This window comes from Lissotriton vulgaris, chromosome 8 (genome assembly GCF_964263255.1).
Source record: "Lissotriton vulgaris chromosome 8, aLisVul1.2, whole genome shotgun sequence".
Classification (NCBI taxonomy): Eukaryota; Metazoa; Chordata; class Amphibia; order Caudata; family Salamandridae; genus Lissotriton; species Lissotriton vulgaris.
Window position 1 is genome coordinate 1,151,741,736 of NC_141696.1, and position 25,247 is coordinate 1,151,766,982.

Consider the following 25,247-nt stretch of genomic DNA (forward strand, 5'->3'; position numbering starts at 1 on the left):
AATTTTACACAAAAACAAATTAAGAACTCGCTCCAAATAATATTTACTGTCCAAATCCATAATAAACATGGCCTGCAAAAAATTACCTCGAAAGCATTAGCATCCTGTTTTTGTGAGGTAAAACCTCATATCCAAGACACCTATCAAATATTAGAATACGGTCTGAAGAATAGAAAATCAAAACATGATGTAGAATTGCCTTTCATGTGAAGAAAGAATTCAATACTGCACAGAAGTGGCACAGGCTACCACAAAAAACTGATTTTGTCACACCCCACAATGGCCACCTTACACAAAAGCTCGCCACAAACCAATTATCTAGAAGATCTCAACTCCAAAGAGGTACGAAATGTACATGCTCCGTTCACCTTCTCAACATTTTTGTTAACACCCTTCCTATAGAGGTTATAAACTCTGGGAGGATAAACAGCATCAACATTAAACATAATGAATGATAATTCTCAGCACATTCTGACAACATCTTCATGTTTATGACTTCACCAAATTCATACCAATAAGTAATAACACCTAAATGCACAAAACAGACACATAACAAAGCTCACTCAAACCAATAAATAAAACTGCATTCATTGACGTCTCTTGTCTAGGATAATATGATATTCAATTCAATAAAACTTTATTCGGTTTAAACACACGTAAACCATAAAAGTTACACAAACACATACAATAAAAAGTGACAGTGCATTATATAAAAACAGTCAAGGAGCGAATAAGATTAAAAAAGAGAGGAACCAGGGGAACACTCATTACTGGTACATAACGTGTCTACATTTGATGGTTGCTTTTAAAAAGCCCACAATAAAAAGTAAACAATCTTCTTTCAAGAGTTGGAGATAGACTAATGCTGGGCGAACCTGCCTAAATTTCAATATTTTTAAAAGAGGAACCAGATAGCATTTACGATGAAATTCATACAGTTTTCAAAAAAACCATAAAATCCAGCCTATCCTGCAGAGACTCTCCGTCGCCGCCGCAGGGAGCTACCGAATTACTAGTAATAAAACATTTGGGTCTGGCAAGCAATAGATGAAAAAGATTCAGCAGAAACCTGGTTAGGAGGAATTTTTTGTGCGTAGACAGGAGATACGGCTCTACTCTTGGGGTTGTTTTGAGCATTATATATGTACGCACTCTTGGTTTCTGTACCTCCCTTGCCACTCCATCCAGATGCCTACCTGCCAGAAAGGCGGTTTTAATTTCCTCCACAACTAATGCATTTAGGATCGGAGAATATATCTTCCCGCCCTAACCTGCCCAAATTTTCCTTGATATAACTCAGCCATAAAATTCGGGATGAGTTGTCAAGCGTCATACAATCTTTTATAATCATATGGGTCAGGGGAAGGTCTGGATTCAACCAACACTTCGGCCAATAGGTCAGTGGGCGCAGGGAGAGTGCATCATTTATGTACGGGACCCCTAGTTCCTCATGGACCGCTAAATTGGATGTGCCACGAAGAACACACAAAAAGCCGTTTCAGAAAATCATTTTCCGATATTTGAAGGGATTCCCCCGCCATATAACCCCATATTTCGCTACCATAAGAGGTGAAGGCCAGGCTTTTAGCCTGGTATACCTGCAGCATCGCTTTGATGGGGTTCTTCCCCAATTTGGAAGCAAAAAGATCGCTGCATTCACCCTCTGACCATCCCCCTATTTTCCCTATCAATGGGCCCCAGTTAAGCTTGTTATCGAAGAGGACACTTAGGTATGAAAACACATTTGTGAGGGGGATTTTAGAGTCTCCCACTCAGAATTGAAACTTTTTCTTTACCGGCTGCCCCACCTGCATAACATACGATTTGGAGTTATTGATTGCCAGGTCCCTATCTGACAAAGTCAGAAAAGGCGGTAAGAGTGATTGTAAACCCCTTTCTGTCCTGGATATGAGTACAGCATCGTCTGCATATAACAGGACAGGAATCCCTCGCCTACCTACCCTAGGACAATCAGCCCCTAAAACCTGTAAAACGCTGTCCAGTTCATTAATGTAAAAATTAAATAGGAAGGGAGCCAGTATACAGCCTTGCCGGACTCCCTTCTTTATGTTAAATCCCTTGTGAACGGCAGGTCTTGAGAAAACCTAACATTAGCTTTTATTGACTTGTGTAGACCCTCAAGAAACTTTACAATACTAGTCTCCACACCCATTGCCTTCATGGACTGCCATAGCTTATTCCTATTTACGCAATCAAAAGCTGAGGACAAATCCATGAAGGCAAGGTGAATGGTCCCTGAACGAACAACTGTATATTTGCTCAAAATCAGGAAGAGGTTGAGGCACTGGGCAACTGTGTACCTTCCCTGTCAAAACCTGTATTGGGCTTCCGACAGTATCATATTATCCCCGGCCCAAGATGATATTCTTTGCAAGAGGACCCTACCCATCACTTTTACCACTGAGTCAATAAGGGATATAGGTCTATAACAGTTTGGACTGCCTTAAAAACAAGGATTATAGTGGAGGTGGCCCAAGACTGAGGGCATCCATGCAGTGCCGCCGCATTAAAAACGGAATCGAATATCGGGGCCCAGAAGGTGGGGTCTGACTTGAACAGGTCTGGGGGGATCCCATCAGGGCCCAGTGCCTTTTCAGTGGTTAGGCCTGTTATGCCTAATAGGATCTCACCGCTCTCAAATCTTAGTACCCCCTCCTGAGTACCATGATAAGTTCCTTGATTTTGCACAGAGGGACAATCAAACTTAAGTTTGAAGTGGGATTCCCACTCCTCCTCTGGTATATGACAATCAAGCACCCCTCCCCGTCCTGGGCAAACAAAGGTTTGTTTACAACACTCCAGAATTTCGCGCTGTTTCGGAGGGTGTTAGTGTCCAACAGCTCCCTCCATGCCTCATCCTTCAGGGATCTCTTACGAACCTCTTGGTTTTAGTGCCAGGGCTTCCCTAAGCCTCCTCGCTGCTTTAGAGCAATGAGTGTCGAACCATCTAGGACCGACCAGAGTTTGACCTTTTGCTGGGACAGATAACATCCCTGCAACCTTTTCAGTAATAGATTTAAAAGCATCCAGCACCCACCTTGATGAGGACCGTTCTGTGGTTCCCACAGTTAGTTCCTCAGCACATACAGTTTTAATTCTATCAGCGATTGATACAGGGGTCACCTGCGACCACTTTAATCTGCGCATTCCATCAGTAAGTCTCATTGAACCTAGTTTTGGTGCAGCCCCTATTTGTTCGACAAGGGGACCAGTCCCATAGAGTGTTATGGGGTTATGATCACTGAATTCACTCTCTGTGATCTTAAAGGAGCTTACTGAAAATTGTAGGGAAGATGCAATTAAGACATAGTTAATAAATGATCCGTTCCTATGTCCCTTAAACGTTGAAACAGTTAAAGTTGTACGAGGGTCTATTAGGGCCATCGTTGTCATCAGATCAAGATCATTAATCAAAGTGTTTAATAACTCCCCTTCAATAGTATGTTCATAGTGGAAGCCATGCATATGGGGACAGCCCATGTCAGAGATACAAGACGTTGATGGCTCATCACAGGGATGTATATTAAAATCACCGGCGATCATGAGGCTGGGTAAACTTTGACTCAGGGATTGCGTTATTACATCACCAAGGGCGATTACATTGCTAGACTCATACAGAGAGACAACAGCGCTAGAAAAATTAACCAATCCCAAACTAATAACCCCCTTTTGTATCATTAATACTTGAATTCCAGGGTGTGTATTTGGTACAGCCTGCACTTTACATGTTGTTTTCACAGATGTAAATTACCAAACCGCCTTTTGGTCTCCCCCTTAAAGAGGGTTTATCTGGGACAAAAAAGGCTTTATAGCCTTCCAGAAAGAGGTCGCAGTCTACTGACCAAGTTTCCCGTAGACAAATTATCAAAAATTGCTTTACGCAATCTATCCATCTAGGGTCCTGAAACCTGGCCGCCAAGCCTGCTATGTTCCAGAATAAAAATATTGTTTAAACAACCCCTAGGAGGCCCTGCCGCTACAACACTAAGATCCTGTGGTACAGCAGCCGCCGGCTCCAGCCCGACACAAGCGGGATTCCGCAGTCAATCACAATCCTCCATGCCCGACAAGGTGTCAAATGTATTGTTAAAGATCAGGCTATAGTCCATTCCAGAGTGTCTGTCCATCAATGGGTAGAGTTGAACAGGAGCGTTACGTGGGTAAATGGGTACAGATCTAATTCTAGCATCTTCAAATTGTTGCTCACCATAGGCTACTTCCAATGTGTCCCTACGAATAGATGGCTTGTAGAAGAAACCCAAGGGTAGAATTCTAATTGCAGAACTCACTGGTAGGGAAAGACTGTAGTCCTTGAAAAGATACACCTTGCAGTATGGGGGTTATCAAAATTAATAATAATACAATCCCCAGTCCCTTGTTTATATGAATTCCCGATACAGTTCACCCTGCGTGCCATAATTATGTTATTAGATATATTCGCACCGAATATAGTGTTCTGTGTAAACCAGTCTCTTATTTTGTTTAGTAGTTGCTCGTAATTTTCGCTTTTCCCTGGTGGAAGAGGTGGCACATACCCCAGAATTGCTACATATGGGGTAGATTCAGTGGGAAGATCAATGATAGGGAGACTGGCTACCTGGGGAGACTTCACCTCTAAGCCCTTATCCTTTTGCAGCCTGGGAGGTCCAGTTTTGCAGGATGTAACCTGTCTAGGGTCTGGGAGGTTAGTATTTGCTGGCTCGCGACTGTCCGATCGGTTATTATCTGGAGCCCTGCTATTGATAATTAAATTCGCAGCAACAGCTCCCCTGTCTCTGTCCAGCCCCGATATAGCTCTTACATTGTTGACTTGAGTATTGGGCCTCATTTGATTTACAATTACACTATCCGGAGAAGATTTTGCTATCAGCGTTTCTATGTTAGACAGCCTGGCTTCGAGCATAACTATTTTCTGATTTAGAGGTCTTTCTATTAAGGTGGTCAGCATAGTTTATAGCCTCCCCCAGTAGTTCCCCTCTAGATAGCCCACAGGTGTTGTCCCTGTCCTGGCATAAATCTGGGTCTTTGGATTTGCAGAATTAATATCACCCCTACCCTATTCCTCCCTGGGCTGCCCATCACAGACTGCCTAGCCCCCGAGTTTGCTTAATTACCACTGGTGGATTGGCAGGGCAAATGGGTTTTGCTTTTATTTTTGTGCTCTTGTTCTAACTATTTGTGGTGCTGGGGTCGATTCCTGCTCCAATATCATAGATGGAGCTGTGTCATTCAACTGTGTAGGGTCTACCATTGGTAATTGACTATGCTGTTCCAGTGGTTGCTCCTGGTTAGGTGGGGTCAAGGCATCAGGGATAGCAGGAGTAAGGGAGAGCCTACCATAAGAGATCGAAGGTTCTAGGGATAGCCTGTGCTCCGTTATCAAGATTTCATTATTAAGGACAGACTCTGCACTGGATAAGAAAGCGTCTAAAGTTTCAACTACTCCTTTCCCCACTGTATTTTTCCGCCTACTCATTTTTAAATGGGAGTTCTCAGACAGTTAAAAAACAGAAGCGGTTAACACTGGACTGATACAGGTTAACAAACACAGTTAGAATATCAAGTACGCTATTGGTAAATATGCGTGACAGGGCATGAAAATAACGGAGAAAAGTAACTCCCCAAGTCTCAAGGCCATACAGCTCATCCCAAAGTCAGTAAGGCCACAGTACGTAAATGTGCAGATGTATGATCACTCCTGCGCCAAATAGGCAACTCACAGGCAAATCATGAGAAGTAACAGTTCCAGAAAGAATACCTTCAAATAGAGTATCTGTGTCAAGTCAAGTCAAAAACCACTTTATTCGATTTAGTTAAAAATCATAAAAGCATACTACATTCATATAGAGGTGACAGTATTACAACTTGAGAAAATACAAATTCATTGAGTCAGTACTATTTACAGATTCACACTATTAAAAAGTTAAAAAGCATCAATTAAAAACATATGAATCATACTTAAAAATACAGCTAAAAATAGGAGTACATATTACGCTTTTAGCAAATTACAAATACACAAAACATTATCCAATTTTGCCTTCCATCCAAAAACCCAGGTATTAAATTTTAAGTCTTTTCCTCCTGACCCTAACTGCAGCAACAAGGTAATTGGCCACGCTAAACATAGCCAAAGCAGAATCCAAAAGTTGAAGATACAGGAGGGCTGGTTTTGCCTGTTGGAAGGTTTTATCCTTCAATAATGGAACCAGGTATTTCTGCCTGGGCACAGTAAAGAAATGACAAAACAACATAAAGTGCATATTGTCTTGTACTGAAAAGTTATCACAGTTACAGACAGGGGCGTCCTCCTCCCTATACCAGCATTGACTATCACAGAGCACCATATAAATCTGGTTAAACCGGAGTTTAACCAGAAGCCACCTGTGAAAGGGGATGTTAACAGTGGTAAGGTATGGTTGTATAGAGAGGGAAGTGATGGTCAGATAATGAGCTCTGACCGTGGTTTTGGTCAGTTGTCGTTCCTCCCTCTCCATATTTTTAACTTTAATAAAGTTGAGCTTAACCCAATCCAAATCAGATTTCCTTAGGTCTTGGGGGGCCGAAAAAATATCGGGACGTCCAAGAACCAAAGAACATTTCTGAATATAAGAAAGCCAAACTATTTTATTGAAATTATCCAATTTTAGAGAGTCCACCAAAATGTTATGGTTCAGGCCTAGATTGGTGTTAGTCCAGGTCCTTATCCATAACAAAATTGGGGCCATAAGAAGGGTGTCAGAAATGTACCCTAGACCAAGTTCCTGGTGGACTGAAAACGTGGCTGTGGACTGAGGTAACCCTAATATTGATCGAAGAAACTTATTTTCTTCCCTCTGGATCGACTCACCGTTCACATACCCCCACAAACCTGAACCATACCTGGCTATTGCCACAGATTTCGCCCTGTAGATGTTTAATAAAGCACCAGTTGGCTTCCCGCCCAGTCTCCTGGAAAAGCTTAAAATGGCGTTAGCCGAACTCCTAACTGCTTTAGTTTTAGCTGTGATTTGGGGAACCCAGCTTCCTCTGGAGTCAAAAATCACACCCAAATAAGTAAAAGTTTTGACGTTAGTGATCACGTCACCATTGCACTAGAACTGTTTAGAGTTATTTTTAACAGTCCCAAAAGTCATGACGTGCGATTTAGAGTTATTTATCACTAAGTCCAGTGAAGACATAAAATCATTAAAACCATTTAAAAGTCTTTGTAAACCAATGGGCGTACGCGCTATCAAGGCTGCGTCATCCGCGTACAGTAGAACGGGAATTCTAGTCTCCCCTGCACGCGGAATGTCCAAGGTGGTATTTAAAAGAGTTTCCTCAAGTGAATTTATATAGAGGGTGAACAGCATGGGAGCAAGAATGCAGCCCTGCCGCACCCCCCTGCTCGATTTGAACCAGGCTGTACAATTCCCCTCTTGATCCATCCTAATAGAGGCTTTTAGATCCTTATGTAGTTCAGCCAAAAAATATACAAGGGGTGGATCCAGACCCAAATTTAATAACATGGTCCACAGCCGAGCTCTATTAACTAAATCAAAAGCTGTGGACAGGTCCATAAACGCAACAAAAATTGAACCCTTCTTAGCAATAGTGTATTTCGAGATTATCAGATGAAGATTGAGGCATTGATCCTCTGTCCCTCTGCCTGCACGAAACCCATACTGGGTTTCTGCTAGGATGTCATTCTCTAGGGACCAGGTATTAATTCTTGCTAACAGGACCTTGCCCAATATCTTCATCGAAGAATCCAATAAAGAGATTGGACGAAAACACTTGGGGTCACTTCTTTGGCCCTTTTTAAAAATGGGTACTATAGTTGAACATGCCCAGGTTTTTGGGAAGCCCCCCTCATGTACACAATTGAAAACATTAGCCAGGATCTCCGCCCACAGCTCAGGTTTGCTTTTGTAGAGGTCCAGTGGTACCCCATCCGGTCCCGGAGCCTTGTTGGCAGCAGAGCCCAGAATTGCCAACTCTACTTCTGATTTACTAAAAGTTAGCTTGGTGGGGTAGGATAAGGAGTATGGTATTGCAAAAACCTCCACTGTATCATTTGAGCCATATATATGGGAGAAATGGTTTATCCAGACTGCTTCCGGGATATTTATATCAAGGTCCGAGTTATTGGTGTTAGCAAACAAGGGATTATTAATTATGGCCCAGAATTTGGAGCTTTGATCGAGAGTTGTGGAATCCATTAAAGAATCCCAGGCTTCATCTTTAATGGCTTTTTTCCGTAATTTAACCGCCATAGCATATTCTCTTCTCAACTGTGCCACCAGGGACCTATTTCTGGGCGATTGTTTGAGTGCCCTCAGCAGAGCCGAGTGAGCCTTTGAACAAGTGTGGTCAAACCACCTAAACACTGGGGCAGGGCCCCTCCTAGGTTTTGCTGTAAGCTCTTTATCTATTCTTGTACAGATAGCTTCAAAGGCACCAACAACATCCCCCCCCCCTACTCACTCCATCCCGACATTTCTCAATTTCTACTGCCATATGTCGTTCAATTTGGCCATGAAGGTCCTCCGGACATACCTTGCACCATTTCAGGCGCCTTCCCTGGTCACTACTCCTTACGTCCCTTGCAGAGCTAGTCATTTGTTCCCCTTTACATAAACCAGAGCGAGTATCCAAAACCAGCAGCACCGGATTATGGTCACTGTACCCACTTACAAAAGCATTGTAAAACAAAACATAACGTAAGAGCCCCGGGGACATAAAGAAATAATCAATGATTGATTCGCTACCCCTCGCGTTATACGTCGGCACCCGAGTTGTGTGGTCTTCAAACCCTGGCTCATATAAATCGTTGGATGATAACAGAGTTTCCATTGCCACGCCCTTGGGGCTATGTTCAAAATGAGGCAATGATGTGTGGTCTGGGCCGGTATCATCTACAATGTGGCAATGAAACTTACATAAGTGTACATTAAAATCACCCATCATAATTAGCTGGACAAAAGTGGTTTGATTTGACATATAGTTCGTTAAAAAGGCCGATAGGCCATCTAAAACAGCATTGGGGGCCCCCCCTTGGGTTGAGTTATAACAATTTATGAACAAGATCTTATTCTTGTCTAACAAACAAATTTCCACCAACTGGAAGGAAGGAGATGAACTGGGTATTTCTCTGACCTTCCCTGCCAATTTAATTGAGACAAGCAATAACAGGCCCCCTCTGTCCCTTCCCGCCATGGAGCTCTGGGCAACAACAAAAAAAGAGATATAACCATCTAGCCAGAACCCCTTATTTGTGACCAAGTTTCTTGCAAGGCAACTATGTCATGATCCTTCAGTTGTTGTATCCAGATAGGGTCGTCCTGCTTTGCCCGTAGGACCGCAATATTCCAAGATAATAACCTGATGTGCCCTTCGCCCACTAATAGTTGGGCATCTGTAACAGTTTTGGCCATGGCCTCAGGTGTGTTGGCCTCTGCAGAACCTAAACATGGGGCAGTCGGGTTTTCATGTGCGGACACTAGTCATTCAGTATCCATTCTATCAGTGAGGGCCGCAAACCTATTTGACAATAATAAATCGTTTGTGAGAAAGCTCCTCTCAGCATTAAGTAACCCAAACCCCTTAGTTGGCTTAGTCACCCAATCATTAGTTACCACTGATTAAATAAGTTTATCCTCCGCCCAGGATTTTTCAATAGGGTATGTCATATTGTTCTCTACACCTCTCAAACTATGAGTTCGGGGATAAAAAAAGCCAAGAGGCATAGCCCGGACACCTTTGCTTACAGGGTCCAAAGGGGAATCATCCCAAAAGAGTAGACAAGCGACGTTTCTGGATTTGAAATTAACAATGACACAGTCTCCCAATGCCTTTTTCTTACTTGTGCCCACCCAGTTAACCCTTCTGCTTGTCAGAATATTGTCAGCAATATTGCTTTCTCCTGTGCAATTAGCATTACACCATTTTTTTACATGCCTAAGAAGGGTATCATGTTGTTCCACCTCCCCCTCTTTGAGTTTTGGCACGTTAACTAGAATTGCGACAAAGGGTGTTGCCTCTGGCGGTAAATTTACTGGGGGTACCCTTTTTACCACAGCCTCCTGCTGGTTTCTTGGGTTTGCGGGGGTAATTACTTGGAGGGCAGCCTCCGTTGAGGGAATGTATATTCCATTATCCACTTTCCCTTTTTTGTGAACAGGGTTATCAATGTTAACTATAGGGGGGCTAGCCAACCTAGTTGTGGGTTGACCCCCACCCTTAGGGGCAGACACCTGCACAACCACTGGGAGAGATGGTGTGGATGTACAAGGGGGTGGAGGCCGGGAAATGAGAGCATCGTTAATACGATCACATTTAGCCATAAGGTTCTTAACACAATCCTTCAAAGTCTCGTTAATGTCAGAGGCAATCTGGACCAAGGCAGATTCCAGTCTTTCTGTGAACAGTTTTTCTAGTAGGGCCGAGATACATTCCTCAGTTACATAAATTGGCTGTTGAAGACCAGACTGACTAACTGCCGGCCTTTCAGCACCCCCCGTGTTCAATGGAAATGTTGGTATCACAGTTTCGGGCAAAGCCGGGAACGGAAGAACTGTGGCAGATTGAGGCAAAGTAGGTCTACATGACTCGATAATGACCCGTGGCTCCAACGGGATACAGTTTAATGTAGAGGCAGATACATTAGATGAATTGGCAGCCCCAGGGCTGGAAGCAAGCCCCAGCTCACGCTCTGACTCAGCGATCTGCGTAGACAATTCTCCCACCTTAGATGTTAGATAAGTGATAATGCTGGTGGTGTATTTAGGTACCTTCGCATTACCCTCGCCTGCCGCCGCTGTAGCCAATTTCCGCTTACCCATGATGAAAGAGACGTGGCCCGTCCCGTCCCTGGTCGTCCTTAGACGGCCCGCCCTTGTCCCGGGCTTCTCCCGGGCGGCTCCCGCGCGCGCTCCTCGCGGGTGCGAGGGGCGTTCCGTTCTTTGAAGCGCCTCCGACGCTCGTGCGGCGTCACTCCCGCCGCCGGGGCACCTGGGAGTTGTAGTTTGTCAGGTAGCGCTTAGCCGTTTCCCTCACGGCTGTGGCAGGGCGCTGGAGCGCTAGGGTGCTGAGCGCTGGCAACCTGTGCTCGCTGGCCGTTTCCCTCACGGCTTGTGATGGTTTCCCGCCGGAGCTCTGGGCGCTCCGTTCTTTGAAGCGCCTCCGGCGCTCGTGCGGCGTCACTCCCGCCGCCGGGGCACCTGGGAGTTGTAGTTTGTCAGGTAGCGCTTAGCCCTTTCCCTCACGGCTGTGGCAGGGCGCTGGAGCGCTAGGGTGCTGAGCGCTGGCAACCTGTACTCGCTGTGCTCGCTGGCCGTTTCCCTCACGGCTTGTGATGGTTTCCCGCCGGAGCTCTGGGCGCTCCGTTCTTTGAAGCGCCTCGGGCGCTCGTGCGGCGTCACTCCCGCCGCCGGGGCACCTGGGAGTTGTAGTTTGTCAGGTAGCGCTTAGCCGTTTCCCTCACGGCTGTGGCAGGGCGCTGGAGCGCTAGGGTGCTGAGCGCTGGCAACCTGTGCTCGCTGTGCTCGCTGGCCGTTTCCCTCACGGCTTGTGATGGTTTCCCGCCGGAGCTCTGGGCGCTCCGTTCTTTGAAGCGCCTCCGGCGCTCGTGCGGCGTCACTCCCGCCGCCGGGGCACCTGGGAGTTGTAGTTTGTCAGGTAGCGCTTAGCCGTTTCCCTCACGGCTGTGGCAGGGCGCTGGAGCGCTAGGGTGCTGAGCGCTGGCAACCTGTGCTCGCTGTGCTCGTTGGCCGTTTCCCTCACGGCTTGTGATGGTTTCCCGCCGGAGCTCTGGGCGCTCCGTTCTTTGAAGCGCCTCCGGCGCTCGTGCGGCGTCACTCCCGCCGCCGGGGCACCTGGGAGTTGTAGTTTGTCAGGTAGCGCTTAGCCGTTTCCCTCACGGCTGTGGCAGGGCGCTGGAGCGCTAGGGTGCTGAGAGCTGGCAACCTGTGCTCGCTGTGCTCGCTGGCCGTTTCCCTCACGGCTTGTGATGGTTTCCCCAAAGTCAGTAAGGCCACAGTACGTAAATGTGCAGATGTATGATCACTCCTGCGCCAAATAGGCAACTCACAGGCAAATCATGAGAAGTTCCAGTAACAGTTCCAGAAAGAATACCTTCAAATAGAGTATCTGTGTCAGAAACTGCTACCCAACTGAAGATGGAAAGGGGGTGGCCCTGCCCTGCCTCTGGCTGGCTCGGACGGGCTTAGACGGGCCCGCCCTTGGCCCGGGCTTCGCCCGGTGATGCCAGCGCGCAATTCGTGACGCGGGAGCCCTGTAAGCCTCCCGCGGCCCTCTTCTTTTTCCGGGGCAGTGACTGCAGCAGAGTCTGCTCGAAATTTGGGGGTCAAGTTTGGCCCCAACCTACAACTGGACCTTTTCGTTAACAAAACCGTAGCCACTTGCATGATGCTGCTTCGGATGTTGCGCAAAGTCCTACCACTACTCCTAGCGCAGGCTAGGCCAGAGGTAGTGCGGGGTATAATCCTAAGCAGATTGGATTACTGCAACGCACTGCTTCTGGAGGCGCCTAGAACGCTGGTGGGTATGCTGCAGCGGGTCCAAAATATGGCAGCTAAGCTGGCACTTTCTCGACCGCACGCTGCCTCTTCCACCATGGCATTACAGGATCTACACTGGCTGCCTGTTCATCAGCGGATCCTTTTTAAAGCATCCTGTCTGGTTTTTAGAGCTGCACATGGACAGGAACCAGTCTTGCTGCAGAACTTATTCTCTTGGTATTCCACATCTCGGAGCTTACGCTCCTCCTCTGCATGTCTGGTGACGGTCCCCAGAGTTCAGAGGATAAGGATGGGAGGTCGGTTGTTCAGCTTTGCGGCCGCTAGACTCTGGAACTCTCTTCCGCTCTTGCTAAGGAGTCAGGGTGAATTCTTAGCATTCAAAAAAGGGCTGAAAACCCATCTGTTTCCAAGAGTAGTATGAGCTCTGCATCGGTGGTTCGGCTTGCTGAGTCAAAGCGCCAGGATACCCTCTGGGTGGCAGTGCAGCGCTATATAAGTATACAAATACATACATACATACATATAAGCGCCTCCTGGCGCTTGCTGAACGCGAACGTGGCGTGCGCACCACAGGTGCTGCCGGGTGTTGTGGTCCCGGGAATGGCGGCAGTGGCGGCAAGGTGCCGAAGGACTCAGTGGCGGTGGCGGCAAAGCTGTTGACAGGTAAGTGTCCCCAATATTAAGGCAGGGCTCCCGCTCCACCGGAGCCTTGTGAGCCTTATAAGCGCCTCCTGTCGCTTGCTGGATGCGAAGGTGGCATGCGCGCCGCAGGTGCTGCCAGGTGTTGTGGTCCCGGGAACGGTGGCAGTGGCGGCAAGGTGCCGAAGGACTCAGTGGCGGCGGCGGCAAAGCTGCTGACAGGTAAGTGTGCCATATATTAAGGCAGAGCTCCCGCTCCACCGGAGCCCTGTAAGCCTTATAAGGGCCTCCTGGCTCTTGCTGGACGCGGAGGCGGCGTGTGCGCCGCAGGTGCTGCCGGGTGTTGTGGTCCCGGGAATTGCGGCAGTGGCGGCAAGGTGCCGAAGGACTCGGTGGTGGCAAAGCTGCTGACAGGTAAGTGTCCCCAATATTAAGGCAGGGCTAATATATGTAACCTCAGACATTTGCAATTGAATCTGCCATATCATGTACGAGGCCCCGAGCATAGCATTTGGTGCATGAGTTACGATTTAAATGGCTGTTGTGCAAGTACTAAACTGCTGTTCTAACCTGGCTTTGATCCCTAACCATAACTTATCTTGTTTTCCAGTCGGTATATTAGGTTATACTTTCTCAACTGCAGAATATATTTAACTATACTAGCCTTTCTAAAATGTTGAAAAAAAGAAATTTTACTTCACGTTAATTAAAAAGACTAGTTTTCTTCATCAAGAGCATTTACTGAGAAGGTACTGTGGCTATTTAAGAATAACATACATTCATTTCAAATAGCATTGTTGCTGAAAGTAAAGAAATACATTGTGGAATAAATGCATTCTAATTGGAGTAGAAAGGAATGAGCAGATTATAAATTGCATAGTCCACTTTTAGGGAGTATAGTATGGGTTCTAAACAAAAATAAAGTGGCTTATAGAAAATGGGAGGAATAACTGGTGTTAGACCTGGCATTCTTGGTGTGGTTTCCCCTGCCGTTTTGCCTCTATGCCTTGTATTTTTTACTGTATGCTGGACTTGTTTTTTTCTGGTTTTTGAACTCTGGGCCCTTTACCACTGCTGATCAGTGATAACATGCAAGTGCTCCCTGTGTAAATTGTGATTATGATTAGTTACCCATGATTGGGCTATTTGATTTACAGGTAATTAAACTGCACTGAGTGTGCCAGGACCTGTAAATCAAATGCTAATAGTGGGCCTGCAGCACTGATTGTGCCACCCACATGAGTAGCCCTGCAAACATTTCTCAGGCCTGCCACTGCAGTGCTTGCAAGTGCAGTTCTAAACTGACATATCGACCTGGCAACCCATAACCTTCCATTTTACTACATGTTAGGCACCCCTAAGGTTGGCCGACGTTAGCCCTATGGACAGGGTGCAGTGTATGTGAAAGGTAAGCACATGTAGTGTGTGGTTTTGCATGTTCTGAGAGTGAATGAAATACTGCTAATTTTGTTTTCCACTATTGCAAGGACTGTCTCTCCCATAGGTTATCAGTGGAGCTGCCGTCTAACACTTTAAAAGTGTAACTTTTAATTGGGAAGAGATGGAGATTTGGAGTTTGGGTTCCCTGAACCCAGAATTAAAAAACACATCTTTCTATGAAGGTGTTTTTTAGATTGTGTGTTTGAAAATGCCACTTTTAGAAAATGGGCCTTTTCTTGCTTTGCTATATTGTGCCTCTGCCTGCATGTGGAATCCATGTGTTGTTTAGACTGACAGTTGGGCGGTTTGTGCATTCACTCTGGACAGTCACACAAAGAAAGCTGAGATGTGCCTGGCATATCAAGATTGCCCATCACCGGGCTGATAGGCCTTCCTGAGTTGTTACTGACATCTGAATAGGGCTGTACCTGCCCTCTCACAATGCTGTCTGCACCCCTCTGTACAGTGTCTGGAGCGAGGTCAGGGGAATTCAGGATCTGTGCACTAAAAAGACTATCCTTTGAAGTAAGCCTTCTTCAAAGGCATAAAGGGGTATAAGTATTCGATAAAGATTGGTTATTTTTCTAAACTGGTGTGGTGTCCATTTGTAGGGTTTTCACCATGTTGTAGTGTGTTTTATGTACAAATGCTTTCCACATTGCCTCTGGGATAAGTCTGACTGCTCATGCCAAGCTACCAAGGGGATGAGCAGGGGTTATCTTTGGTGTGTAATAATCCCCTTACCCTGACTAGAAGGAAGTGTATCTACTTGTACGGGGTACAAGCCACTGCAAACTAGTAACCCACATTTCTAACAATTGGTTTTGAAAGTAAGTGCCTTGACAGGAAACACAACTAAAATAAAATTGTTGTAGGAGCTCAGGCAAGTGGAGAGAGTGAGGGAATAAGACTATCAAATGAAAGGTAACACAGAACGGATGGCTGTGATGCACAACAAAGAGAAGTCTTTGGGGAATTTAGGGAACAGAGAACAGGAGTGGGTTTGGGATAATAGTCTAGCAATCAGCCAGATTATAGGGAACCGAATGAAATCGTTGTGCTGGGGACTGAGAAGCAAGGTCAAAGAGACTAGTAGAAGCAATTAATTTGTGAAAATACTTGTAAGAGATAGCAGAAGAGACTAGCAGTGATCAAAGTTAGTGACAATACAGCGATGGGAGGAATCACTGTTGGCAGGAAATGAACACGGAATATTCTGGATAATGATATACATTTCTTACAACTTAGATAAATGTTTATACCTGGCTGTGCCCATGGCTGCTGTGAAAGGGTGTACTTCGGGCCCCCCTGACTGACCATTGTCTTGAGGGCAGTGACCTGCAGACAGAACAATCAGGATTACAATAGTCAAGACTTTTTTCAAAAACTTGTTATACTACAAATTCAAGGAATACTTATTTTCAATATTTATTTCTATATATTGGGCCCAGATATTCATCACCTCAGTTGCACTATCTTATGTATTTCAAGGTCTCCAAACCATGTTGTGATGTCTTCTATCCACATTTATGTGTTTGACAAATCATGTATAATAACACAAAAGTGACTACTATAAAAACCGAACAGTGTCAAAATTAGAGCAAACTAATAAATGAGAGGAAAACGAGCGTCCATCGTGAAATGCACCACAAAAGAAACAAACCTTCTTCAACAACCCTTAGCTGCATAGAGTTTGTTCAGAACAGAGGTTCAAGGTTCTACATGAAAAGAATTTCTAATAGGGTTCAGTGTTGTGAACTCTTCTATCTTCACTGCCCTCTGTCAGCAGTTTCTATAGACATCAAACCCACGCCCAAACCTATTTCCAGTTTTAGGATATATTATACAGAATCAGAATCAGAAACGAGCTTTATTCGATTTTAAGCCTTAAAATCATAAAAGCATAAATATAAAAATAGGTACAACATCAACATTAAAAACAAGAAGATTCATTAACACATAGTTATCGCTGGAGATTGACCAGACAGTTATAAAGTGCAAATGCAATAGTTTTATAGTTGTCTGTGACAGATCTAATTAATCCAGTTGACAGTACAAAGGACCATCACATTAGAACTCTATTGATTCAATTATCAAGGGATTTCCTGGCCCTCATCACACTCTTTAAGTATTCCACCATTGAGCCAATACAATAAAAGTTGCCCAGCATCTGTAAGTGCATAAAGGCTGAGCGACAATGCCTCCATCCTCCCTGTTTGAGTAGGGGTATTATCCATCTGCGTCTTTCAATACTGTAATACTTGCAGAACAAAATTGCATGTATGGTACTCTGCAGGGAAGTGTTATCACAAGGGCAGCTGCGAGGTTCCTTTGACCAGTCATTAATAACCGGGAGGGAAATCAAACGGTGGAAGGTCCCGAATCTAAATCTAGTCAATAGAGATCTTTCATACCCGTCCGTTACATGTAGCATGTAGGGTTGGATATCACACGTAATGTTAATGATTTGGTGTATAACCACCGTGGGTTTGTCAATGTCAAGGGTTAACCTGATTTCTGCCAGGTGGTTCATACAAACTTTTAAAAACTCCTTGCGATTGATAGACCTCATTATCAGGAGTAGTGTAATATTCCGGGTGACCAATGTCGTGCATAACATTTTTGATGTATTTTAACCATAAAATATTGTAGACATTTTCTAGGGTCATTGCGTCTCTTAATATTTCCCTATTGAGACCCGTACTCTCTGAAGACCAGATTCTGTGCCACAGCAGTGGAGGTTGGGCCTTAATTAAATCGGCAAAATAGACCAGCCCCAACTCAGAATGACAAATAAAAACCGGGGCACTAGTTGGGACTGCTAAAACAAATCTTAGAAAAGCATTCTCTATACGTTGAATTATTAAGCTATCATGAAAGCCCCAAATGCCAGCCCCATACACAGCTATGCTCACGCATTTCGCTTGATACATTTTAATTAAAATTTCAGGCGTCCTTTTCCCCAGTTTATTTAGAAAAATTTACTAGGGCCTCGGTAGACTTCATAAAAAGTAGGCTCCTAGCTTTAACTTCTGAAGCCCAAGAACCGCATCTATCAAAGAGAACGCCCGAATAGCTGAATAAATTGATTGTATCCACCTCGTTCCCCCGTGCCCAATAGCTTTTCTTCATAATTTCCCCCCTCCCGCACAACATAACAAAACTTTTTTTAGCATTCAATTTTAGACCCAGCTTATCCATGAAACTAGAATAAAAGGAAAGCACCCTCTGCAGGCCAATCTGGGTGCGGGCCATTAATACAGCGTCATCAGCGTAAAGTAAAGACGATATAGGTAGCTTATTTACTGTTGTGGGATCCCTGGTGTGTGACACCAACTCCTGCTCCAAAGCATTAGTGTAAAGTGAGAACAGGAGAGGTGCCAAGACACACCCCTGCCTCACACCCCGTTCAACTTTGAATGGGGCCGTACACTCACCCTCTGTTCCATGGCAGACTTTTGCTGTAGCTCCAGAGTATAACTGCTTTAAAAACTGGATTAAAACAGGATCAACCTTTAAGTCATTAAGAACACCCCATAGCCTATTTTGTACAACGCAATCAAAGGCGGCTGTGAGGTCTACGAAGGCCAAGTACAATTTCCCTGTTTTGGCCAGCGTGTATTTACTGGCTCACTTTGCCACTGGACTCAAGCTAGCCTGGCTGATGAAGTCTGGTACCCAGAAACCGGTCCCAGGATGCTTGTTTCCGGTCCAGGGAAGACCTGGCTTGGAAGTTCGGGCTGGAATGTTCCCATTAGGCACACAGTCAAGACTGATTTGCATATTTCTGGGTCTGAACTGAGGTGGTGAAGTGAGCTAAAGAATGATGATGGATTCAACACAGATCTGTGACTGGGGGTGAGTGTCTGAAAAGTTTCACCACTCTCTCCATCATCCAAATACTTGGATTTTTATTAACGTATAAGGACATTTTAGCAGCAAAATGGTTATTTTGCCTGGAGCTCCAAACATCCTTGCACTATTCCTGCAAACCACCTAATCCGTGTATAACCATGTGTTATGGAGATGTCTGTGTACGATACTCTTTTCTAATAACTGCCATGCATAGCATTCATAAAAACAGTTTGAAATTTGTGAATGTTTTCTTCAGCAGGAAATAAATGATTACAAACAACACCCTTTGGCACATCCATCAAAACATAACTGACTGGTTGGTGCCCTTCCCAAACTTTAATATCTTATACCACATTAATAAGAGTGTAAATTATATGTTGGGAAGTGCCTGGGTAGATGTGAACTGCTATAAGAAAAGACACTTTTGAAAATCAAAATCCTAATTTTTGTTTGAGAAACGTTCAACACGCTTATGTACTGGGATGTCATGCCTGTCAAAGTCTGCGAATCTGCACATATGCATACATTATGAGGTTTTCAAGTACCATGCCTCTTATCCCGTTTGTGTTCAAACAATCGGCCCTTGACATGTGGTGGGCTTTTTGATCTAAACAATTGTTCATAACAAAAATAGTGTACTTGTGCTTTCCTTTTAGCAAGGACAGAAATAAAAAATATATGTCATTCGTAAAATCGACAAGAGAAGGCAAAGTATGTGGGGAAAAAATCTGCTGATCGAAAAAAGCATAGTTAACGAAACTAGGCATAAAACCTAGCATCAAACTTTTTTCAAGTAAAGCACAAAAGTCTAAGCTGACAAACTGCATAAGGCAATAAACACATCTTTGAAGCTGTGAAGAGCTCTCTGAGTTCTACCTGATCCACTCCAATTAGGTACTATGCCAAACCTAACAGATTACTCCATGAATACACTTCCAAAATTGCAAGAAATAAATAAAAAGTACTAATATTTAGAGATACTATGTACAATATTCTGTATTAGTTCAGCAGATCATCAAAAGCGATAGAAACACACCAAATAGTGGTGTTGATCAAATCTACATTTCATACTGCATACACAATTATTGATAATGTGGAAAATATGAGAGGGTTGGGGTATTGGGTAGTGAATCATAGATTCCTTATGAACGCGCAACAGTGATCAGCGATGCAGTTTACTACAGTTAAGGCAAATGGGAAAGCCTCTTTTCCGTTCCCACATGGGAGAAGTGCACAAAATACAAAAAGTGACCAAGCACAAGAGGGAGGGGGTTTTCAGCCACATAAATATCCACAACTGACAACGCTGCATCTGGATTTTTTTAAGCTCGGTTGTCGAGGCACCTGGTGGTAAGAGAGGAACTTCAGGATGGAGGCACATGGGAGTCACTACTGTGACACCGAGATTAAATAAAGACCCTCCACCTGCCCATGAAAGTGTGACCACATTCCCACCACAGAGGCAAGGAAAGACTTAGCCCAGCATTAATGTACCATATAACACACACAAGTAGCCTTTCAAACCGGTCTCATGCCTGCCACTTCAGGTTGTGTATGTGCAGCTTACTGCAACTTCTATTGGCATTTAAAACACTTTGCAAAGGCTTAAACTCCCCTTTTATTGCACACTCGTCATCCCAAAGGTAGGCCCTAGGCCGAACAAAGGGCATGATAATGTGTAAGTACAATGTAAGGCATGTACTTTTACATTTTGCATGTCCTGGTAGTGACAAACACCCAAATTTGTTTTTCACTACAGAGAGGCCTACTCCTGTCATAGGCAATTCCTTAATACATTTACGTTGTAATTCCTGATCAGAAAGGAACAGCTTTGTCATGTTTTATATATTTGGAATAGTAAAGTTAAATCCTCTCTGCTGGTAAAGGTGGATTTAATATTACTATTTTAGAAATGCCACTTTCAGCAAGTGTTATAAACCCCAATGTATCACATTATAGGCCTAAGTTGTTGCACGACCCTTTACCTACATTTATCCTACCATTGTTCTACATAATTAGTCTGGCACGGACCGTTTACCTAGTTGGGTGCTGAATAAATGTTGTATGGTTTTCTCCAAAATCTAGTCTAATTTATTATGCATAAGGATTCTCAGTATCACAGCAGGATTACTATCTTCTGCATAATAACTATGTATAAGGGTCACCGCCATCGTCATCCTTGGCAGACATGCCCACAGTACACATCTAGGGAGAAACCCTGCGGGCACCTTTTGGGTATATATCTTCGCTGGGCAAACCAGAGGAGAAACACTTCCATGCTGACACCAGACGCTGAGGTCCCTGCACGCAGACACTCCAGCATGCAATGATCTAGCATCAACTTGCGGGGTGTCCATCTCAAGACCAAGACGGAGTCCTTCACTCTCCCACATCAGGTAATGGGGTCGGCTCTATCCTAAAGGGATTCTTGGCTATACACATACATAGGTGCTAGGTATCTACATGCCTGCAATTATTCATTGTTTTAGCACAATGGTAGAATTCTACCTTTTCTTTACTCTGTTGGTGCTTATAACCGTATACATATGTTTATGTCTAATGGTTGTTGCTGCACACAAATGTTATACTAGAATGACGCTGGTTCAATAAATACTTATTGAAAACGTCCCCACCGAGTGAGCATGAGTGATTGAGTGAAAGGTACTGTACTGTTTCCACGATCCCTGAAGGGGTCAGGGTTTTTATGTTCGATAGCTGACAGAAGCTATTCACTCCTTAGTAAAAGGAGCTCATAATTGCACTGTGAGCTAGCTGGTCTAACAAACTAACATATCCTTTGGGGGTGCCTGGAATCAGTCTAAACATCAATCCCTTAGTTTATGTTGTCTAAACACGCAGATGCAGATCCTATTCAGATTTATAGGAACTACATGACAAAAGTGGACATTTACCTACTCTTACTGCTCTGTGTGCCTGCAGCCTGACCCCAATACACGTCTGGGGTGGGTGACAGCTCAATTTTGTGCATTTCCTCTAGACAGCCACAAACACAGGAAGATTAGGTGTAGCTGAGAACTCATTTGCATTCTGATGGCCTTTCCTGGGCATGAAGGGAAGGAGGAGCTGACACTTGCACCTGAATAGGTAGTGTTCTGTCCCCACACAAAGGGCTGATTACCCCTACTGATAGTCTGGAGCCAGGGATGGGAAGCAAGACCTCCGTACACTTCACAGATCCTTCTTTGAAGTCACCCCCACTTCACAGGCACAACTGGGTATAAGTACTGGGTCTGTGACTCCTCGGAACCAGACACTTCTGGACCTACAACTCTGCTGAACTGCTGACTGCTTGAAAGTTTTCTTTTCTTCTGTACTGCCCTGCTGCCTGCTGCTCTCTAACACTGCTGAGGACAGCTGGACTCTGCCTTGCAACCAAAGTGCTCTCCAAGTGCTTGTTGGCTTGTCTCCTGTGCTTGAGACTCAGGGCTATCAAAGTCTCTACCCCTACTCTTGTGCCTGATTCATTGGACGTGGACCCAGATATTTGCGACAGTGAAACGACACATCTCCAGTCTGCGTGTTTAGTGAATAGAAACGGCGCATCGACTCTGAACCAGTGCATTGCATCCGGAACCGGCTGCTACAGAACCAATGCATCGATGCCACTGCTCAGAGAAGATAGACGCATCGCACCTGCACCGTGGATTGACCCGGCGCATCGCCTTCGGAACAGCCACACTCGAAACCGACGCTTCGATCAACGGACCCAATGTATCGCCACCACGTTGTGAAGAAAAACTTCACATCAGCTCGACTGCAGGTTTAACATCAATACATCACTTGTCTGCACCCCCCATCTCGTTGTGACCAAGATCAAGGTACTCTCTTCACCGGGCCTGCATGGTGCGTGGCTCCTGTACCCGGCCTGCACTCCATCCCGGTCGGCCTGAACTGTTGACTTTGCCCCGATCCAATGTGACCAGATAATGCCCATTGACGCTTATTGCTTTTAAGCTCTAGAACTCTTTAAAAATTCATAATTCAATTTCTACTTATTGGATTTTGTCATATTGGTCTTGATTTATTTATAAAAATATTGTCTATTATTATAAACCATTGTGGAGACTCTTTGTGGTATTTTCATTGTGTTACTGCGTGTGTGTGTGTGTTGCACAAACACTTTACACATTGCCTCTTTAAATAAGTCTTACTGCTCTGAGAAAAGATACCAGAGGGTGAGCACAGTTTATCTTATAGTGTGTCTTTGACTTACCCTGACTAGAGCGGTGGTCCCTACTTGGACAGGGTACATACCTCTGCCAACTAGAGACCCATTTTTTAAGGGAAACATCACTTACAACGCAACTTTTACAACGACATACCATTACAACCAACTTTTACATCGCAAAAACTTTTACAACGCATGTATTTACAACGAATGTTTTTACAACGCAGGTACCTTTACAACGCATACCATTACAACGTAAGTATTGGTAAGTATATAATTATATTTTAAATGTTATATGTTTGGGGTAAAGGGGTATTTTTAGGGTTCAGGGTCAGTTTTGGGTTTTTGGGTAAAGGGGTATTTTTGGGGTTCAGGGTCAGTTTTTAGTTTTTGGGTAAAGGGGTATTTTTGGGGTTCAGGGTCAGTTTTTAGTTTTTGGGTAAAGGGGTATTTTTGGGGTTCAGGGTCAGTTTTTAGTTTTTGGGTAAAGGGGTATTTTTGGGGTTCAGGGTCAGTTTTTAGGTTTTTGGGTAAAGGGGTATTTTTGGGGGTTAGGGTCAGTTTTTAGTTTTTGGGTAAAGGGGTATTTTTGGGGTTCAGGGTTAGTTTTTAGTTTTTGGGTAAAGGGGTATTTTTAGGGTTCAGGGTCAGTTTTCAGTTTTTGGGTAAAGGGGTATTTTGGGGGTTCAGGGTCAGTTTTTAGTTTTTGGGTAAAGGGGTATTTTTGGGGTTCAGGGTCAGTTTTTAGTTTTTGGGTAAAGGGGTATTTTTGGTGTTCAGGGTCAGTTTTTAGTTTTTGGGTAAAGGGGTATTTTTGGGGTTAAGGGTCAGTTTTTAGTTTTTGGGTAAAGGGGTATTTTTGGGGTTCAGGGTCAGTTTAGGGTTTTAGGGGTACAGGGTAAAAATAAATTAAAATTAAATTTAAATTAAATTACATTAAATTATATTTTTTTAAATTAATTTACGATTATAAAATTAATATATATTTACCAATACTTACGTTGTAATGGTATGCGTTGTAAAGGTACCTGCGTTGTAAAAAGATTTGTTGTAAATACATGCGTTGTAAAAGTTTTTGCGTTGTAAAAAATGCGCTGTAAAAGCATGCGTTGTAATAACATGCGTTGTATCAACATAGATCCATTTTTTAATAATACATAAGAAGTGACAAACGCCTTAAGATACGTTTAATTGGAGCTAGTACACAAAAATGCCACAGTGGGGCAACTAGTAAAAAGTGGGCGCTAATTGTATGGTTTTGGAGGAAATACAAGAAATATTACTGCAAGATGTTTACTCTAAATGGTCAGAGTTAGCGGAAGAAGCTACTATAAGGCGTGTGATAAAGTTTTTGAAGGAAATATTTAACAGAGACTAAGATACCTGAATTCTGCTGACAAATAATGTAATACAGTTAGTACCAAAGAGAATGAGGGGTTCTTGAAGAACCAGGTTGAACTCAGGTGTTTTGCTGTTTAGCAGTGAGAAACCAGAGGGACTAGTAGAGAAACAGAACGGTAGGTTAATGGGGTTAAAATGGAATTGAGACGGGAAGCTTATCGAAGGAAGTGTTTTGAAGTAGCAAGGAGTAGAAGCCCAGTGTAAGATTGTGTCCAGGATGGATAGACAGAGCAAAAAATTTGGAAGAGGATGATAAGAAGTTTAGAGAGAGAATTGAGAGATCACAGTAAGTGGCAAATGTCGGGCTTGGTGTGAGTAAAGCAACAAAGAATATTATAGTGAGGCTGGGTAAGACTGACATTGTCTAGAATGGTGAGGAAAAGAGTGCATTCTCAGAATTCATTAAAGTAAAGGAGAAACTTTTCAAATACATCTGAACAGAAGATGGTTTGGTTTGGAATTTGTAAGCATGGCATGCAGTGAGAGAAAGTAAGAAAGAAGTTAGAGAGGAGTGCATGATAAAAGAAAATGCAAGTTAAAAGAGGGTAAGAGCTATAAAGTCCTATTGAGGGGTTAGCAATTTTTGCAAGGTAAATCAAATGGAGATTTTGTAATGCAAATTCAATGTGATAAGATATGCATATATGAAAAAGTATTACTCACCAGTAAATACTGGCTTGTAGCACTGTAAATGCACATGTTTTACACACCCCTGCCATCTAGTATTGAACATGGACATTGCAAGTTATTTTTATTCCAAGTAGAAATGCTGGTATCAAGGTCAGTCATGATACCTCCAAAATCCCACAATGCACCATGACTAAAATTTCAGCTCAGATTGCTCTCTCCGCAAAAACGGTAAGTGGAAGTAAGTGGAGCAAAGCAAAGCTGAACAGTATATGTCTACAAGTGCACTGAGAATGGTTGACTTGAGTGTATGGACATGAGAAACATCTAACAGTAGCTCACATCTGGGGAGGTAGGAGGGCACATGTGAATCTACAGCACTACAACCATAGGATGTGTTGCTGTAGATCACATGCTTAGCATAAACTGAAATGTAATGCACTCTCCTAAAGCAGTGGCTCACAGCAGATGTTTAGAATACTATTTTAAGGACTATATGCTGATCTCAGCTTCTTGATGGGTAGGTCTAAAGAAAATTGATTTGTGAAAATGTG

At 44.0% G+C, this 25,247-nt stretch overlaps 1 protein-coding gene across 1 annotated transcript in view; it reads right to left on the reverse strand.

Annotated features, from left to right (window-relative positions):
• The window catches only part of COG3 (component of oligomeric golgi complex 3), a 139,215-nt gene that overhangs the window by 90,453 nt on the left and 23,515 nt on the right, over positions 1–25,247 (reverse strand). The window contains exon 5 of the mRNA XM_086936236.1: positions 15,884–15,959. Coding sequence (XP_086792362.1) covers positions 15,884–15,959 — 76 coding nt within the window. The remainder of the gene's footprint in view (positions 1–15,883; positions 15,960–25,247) is intronic.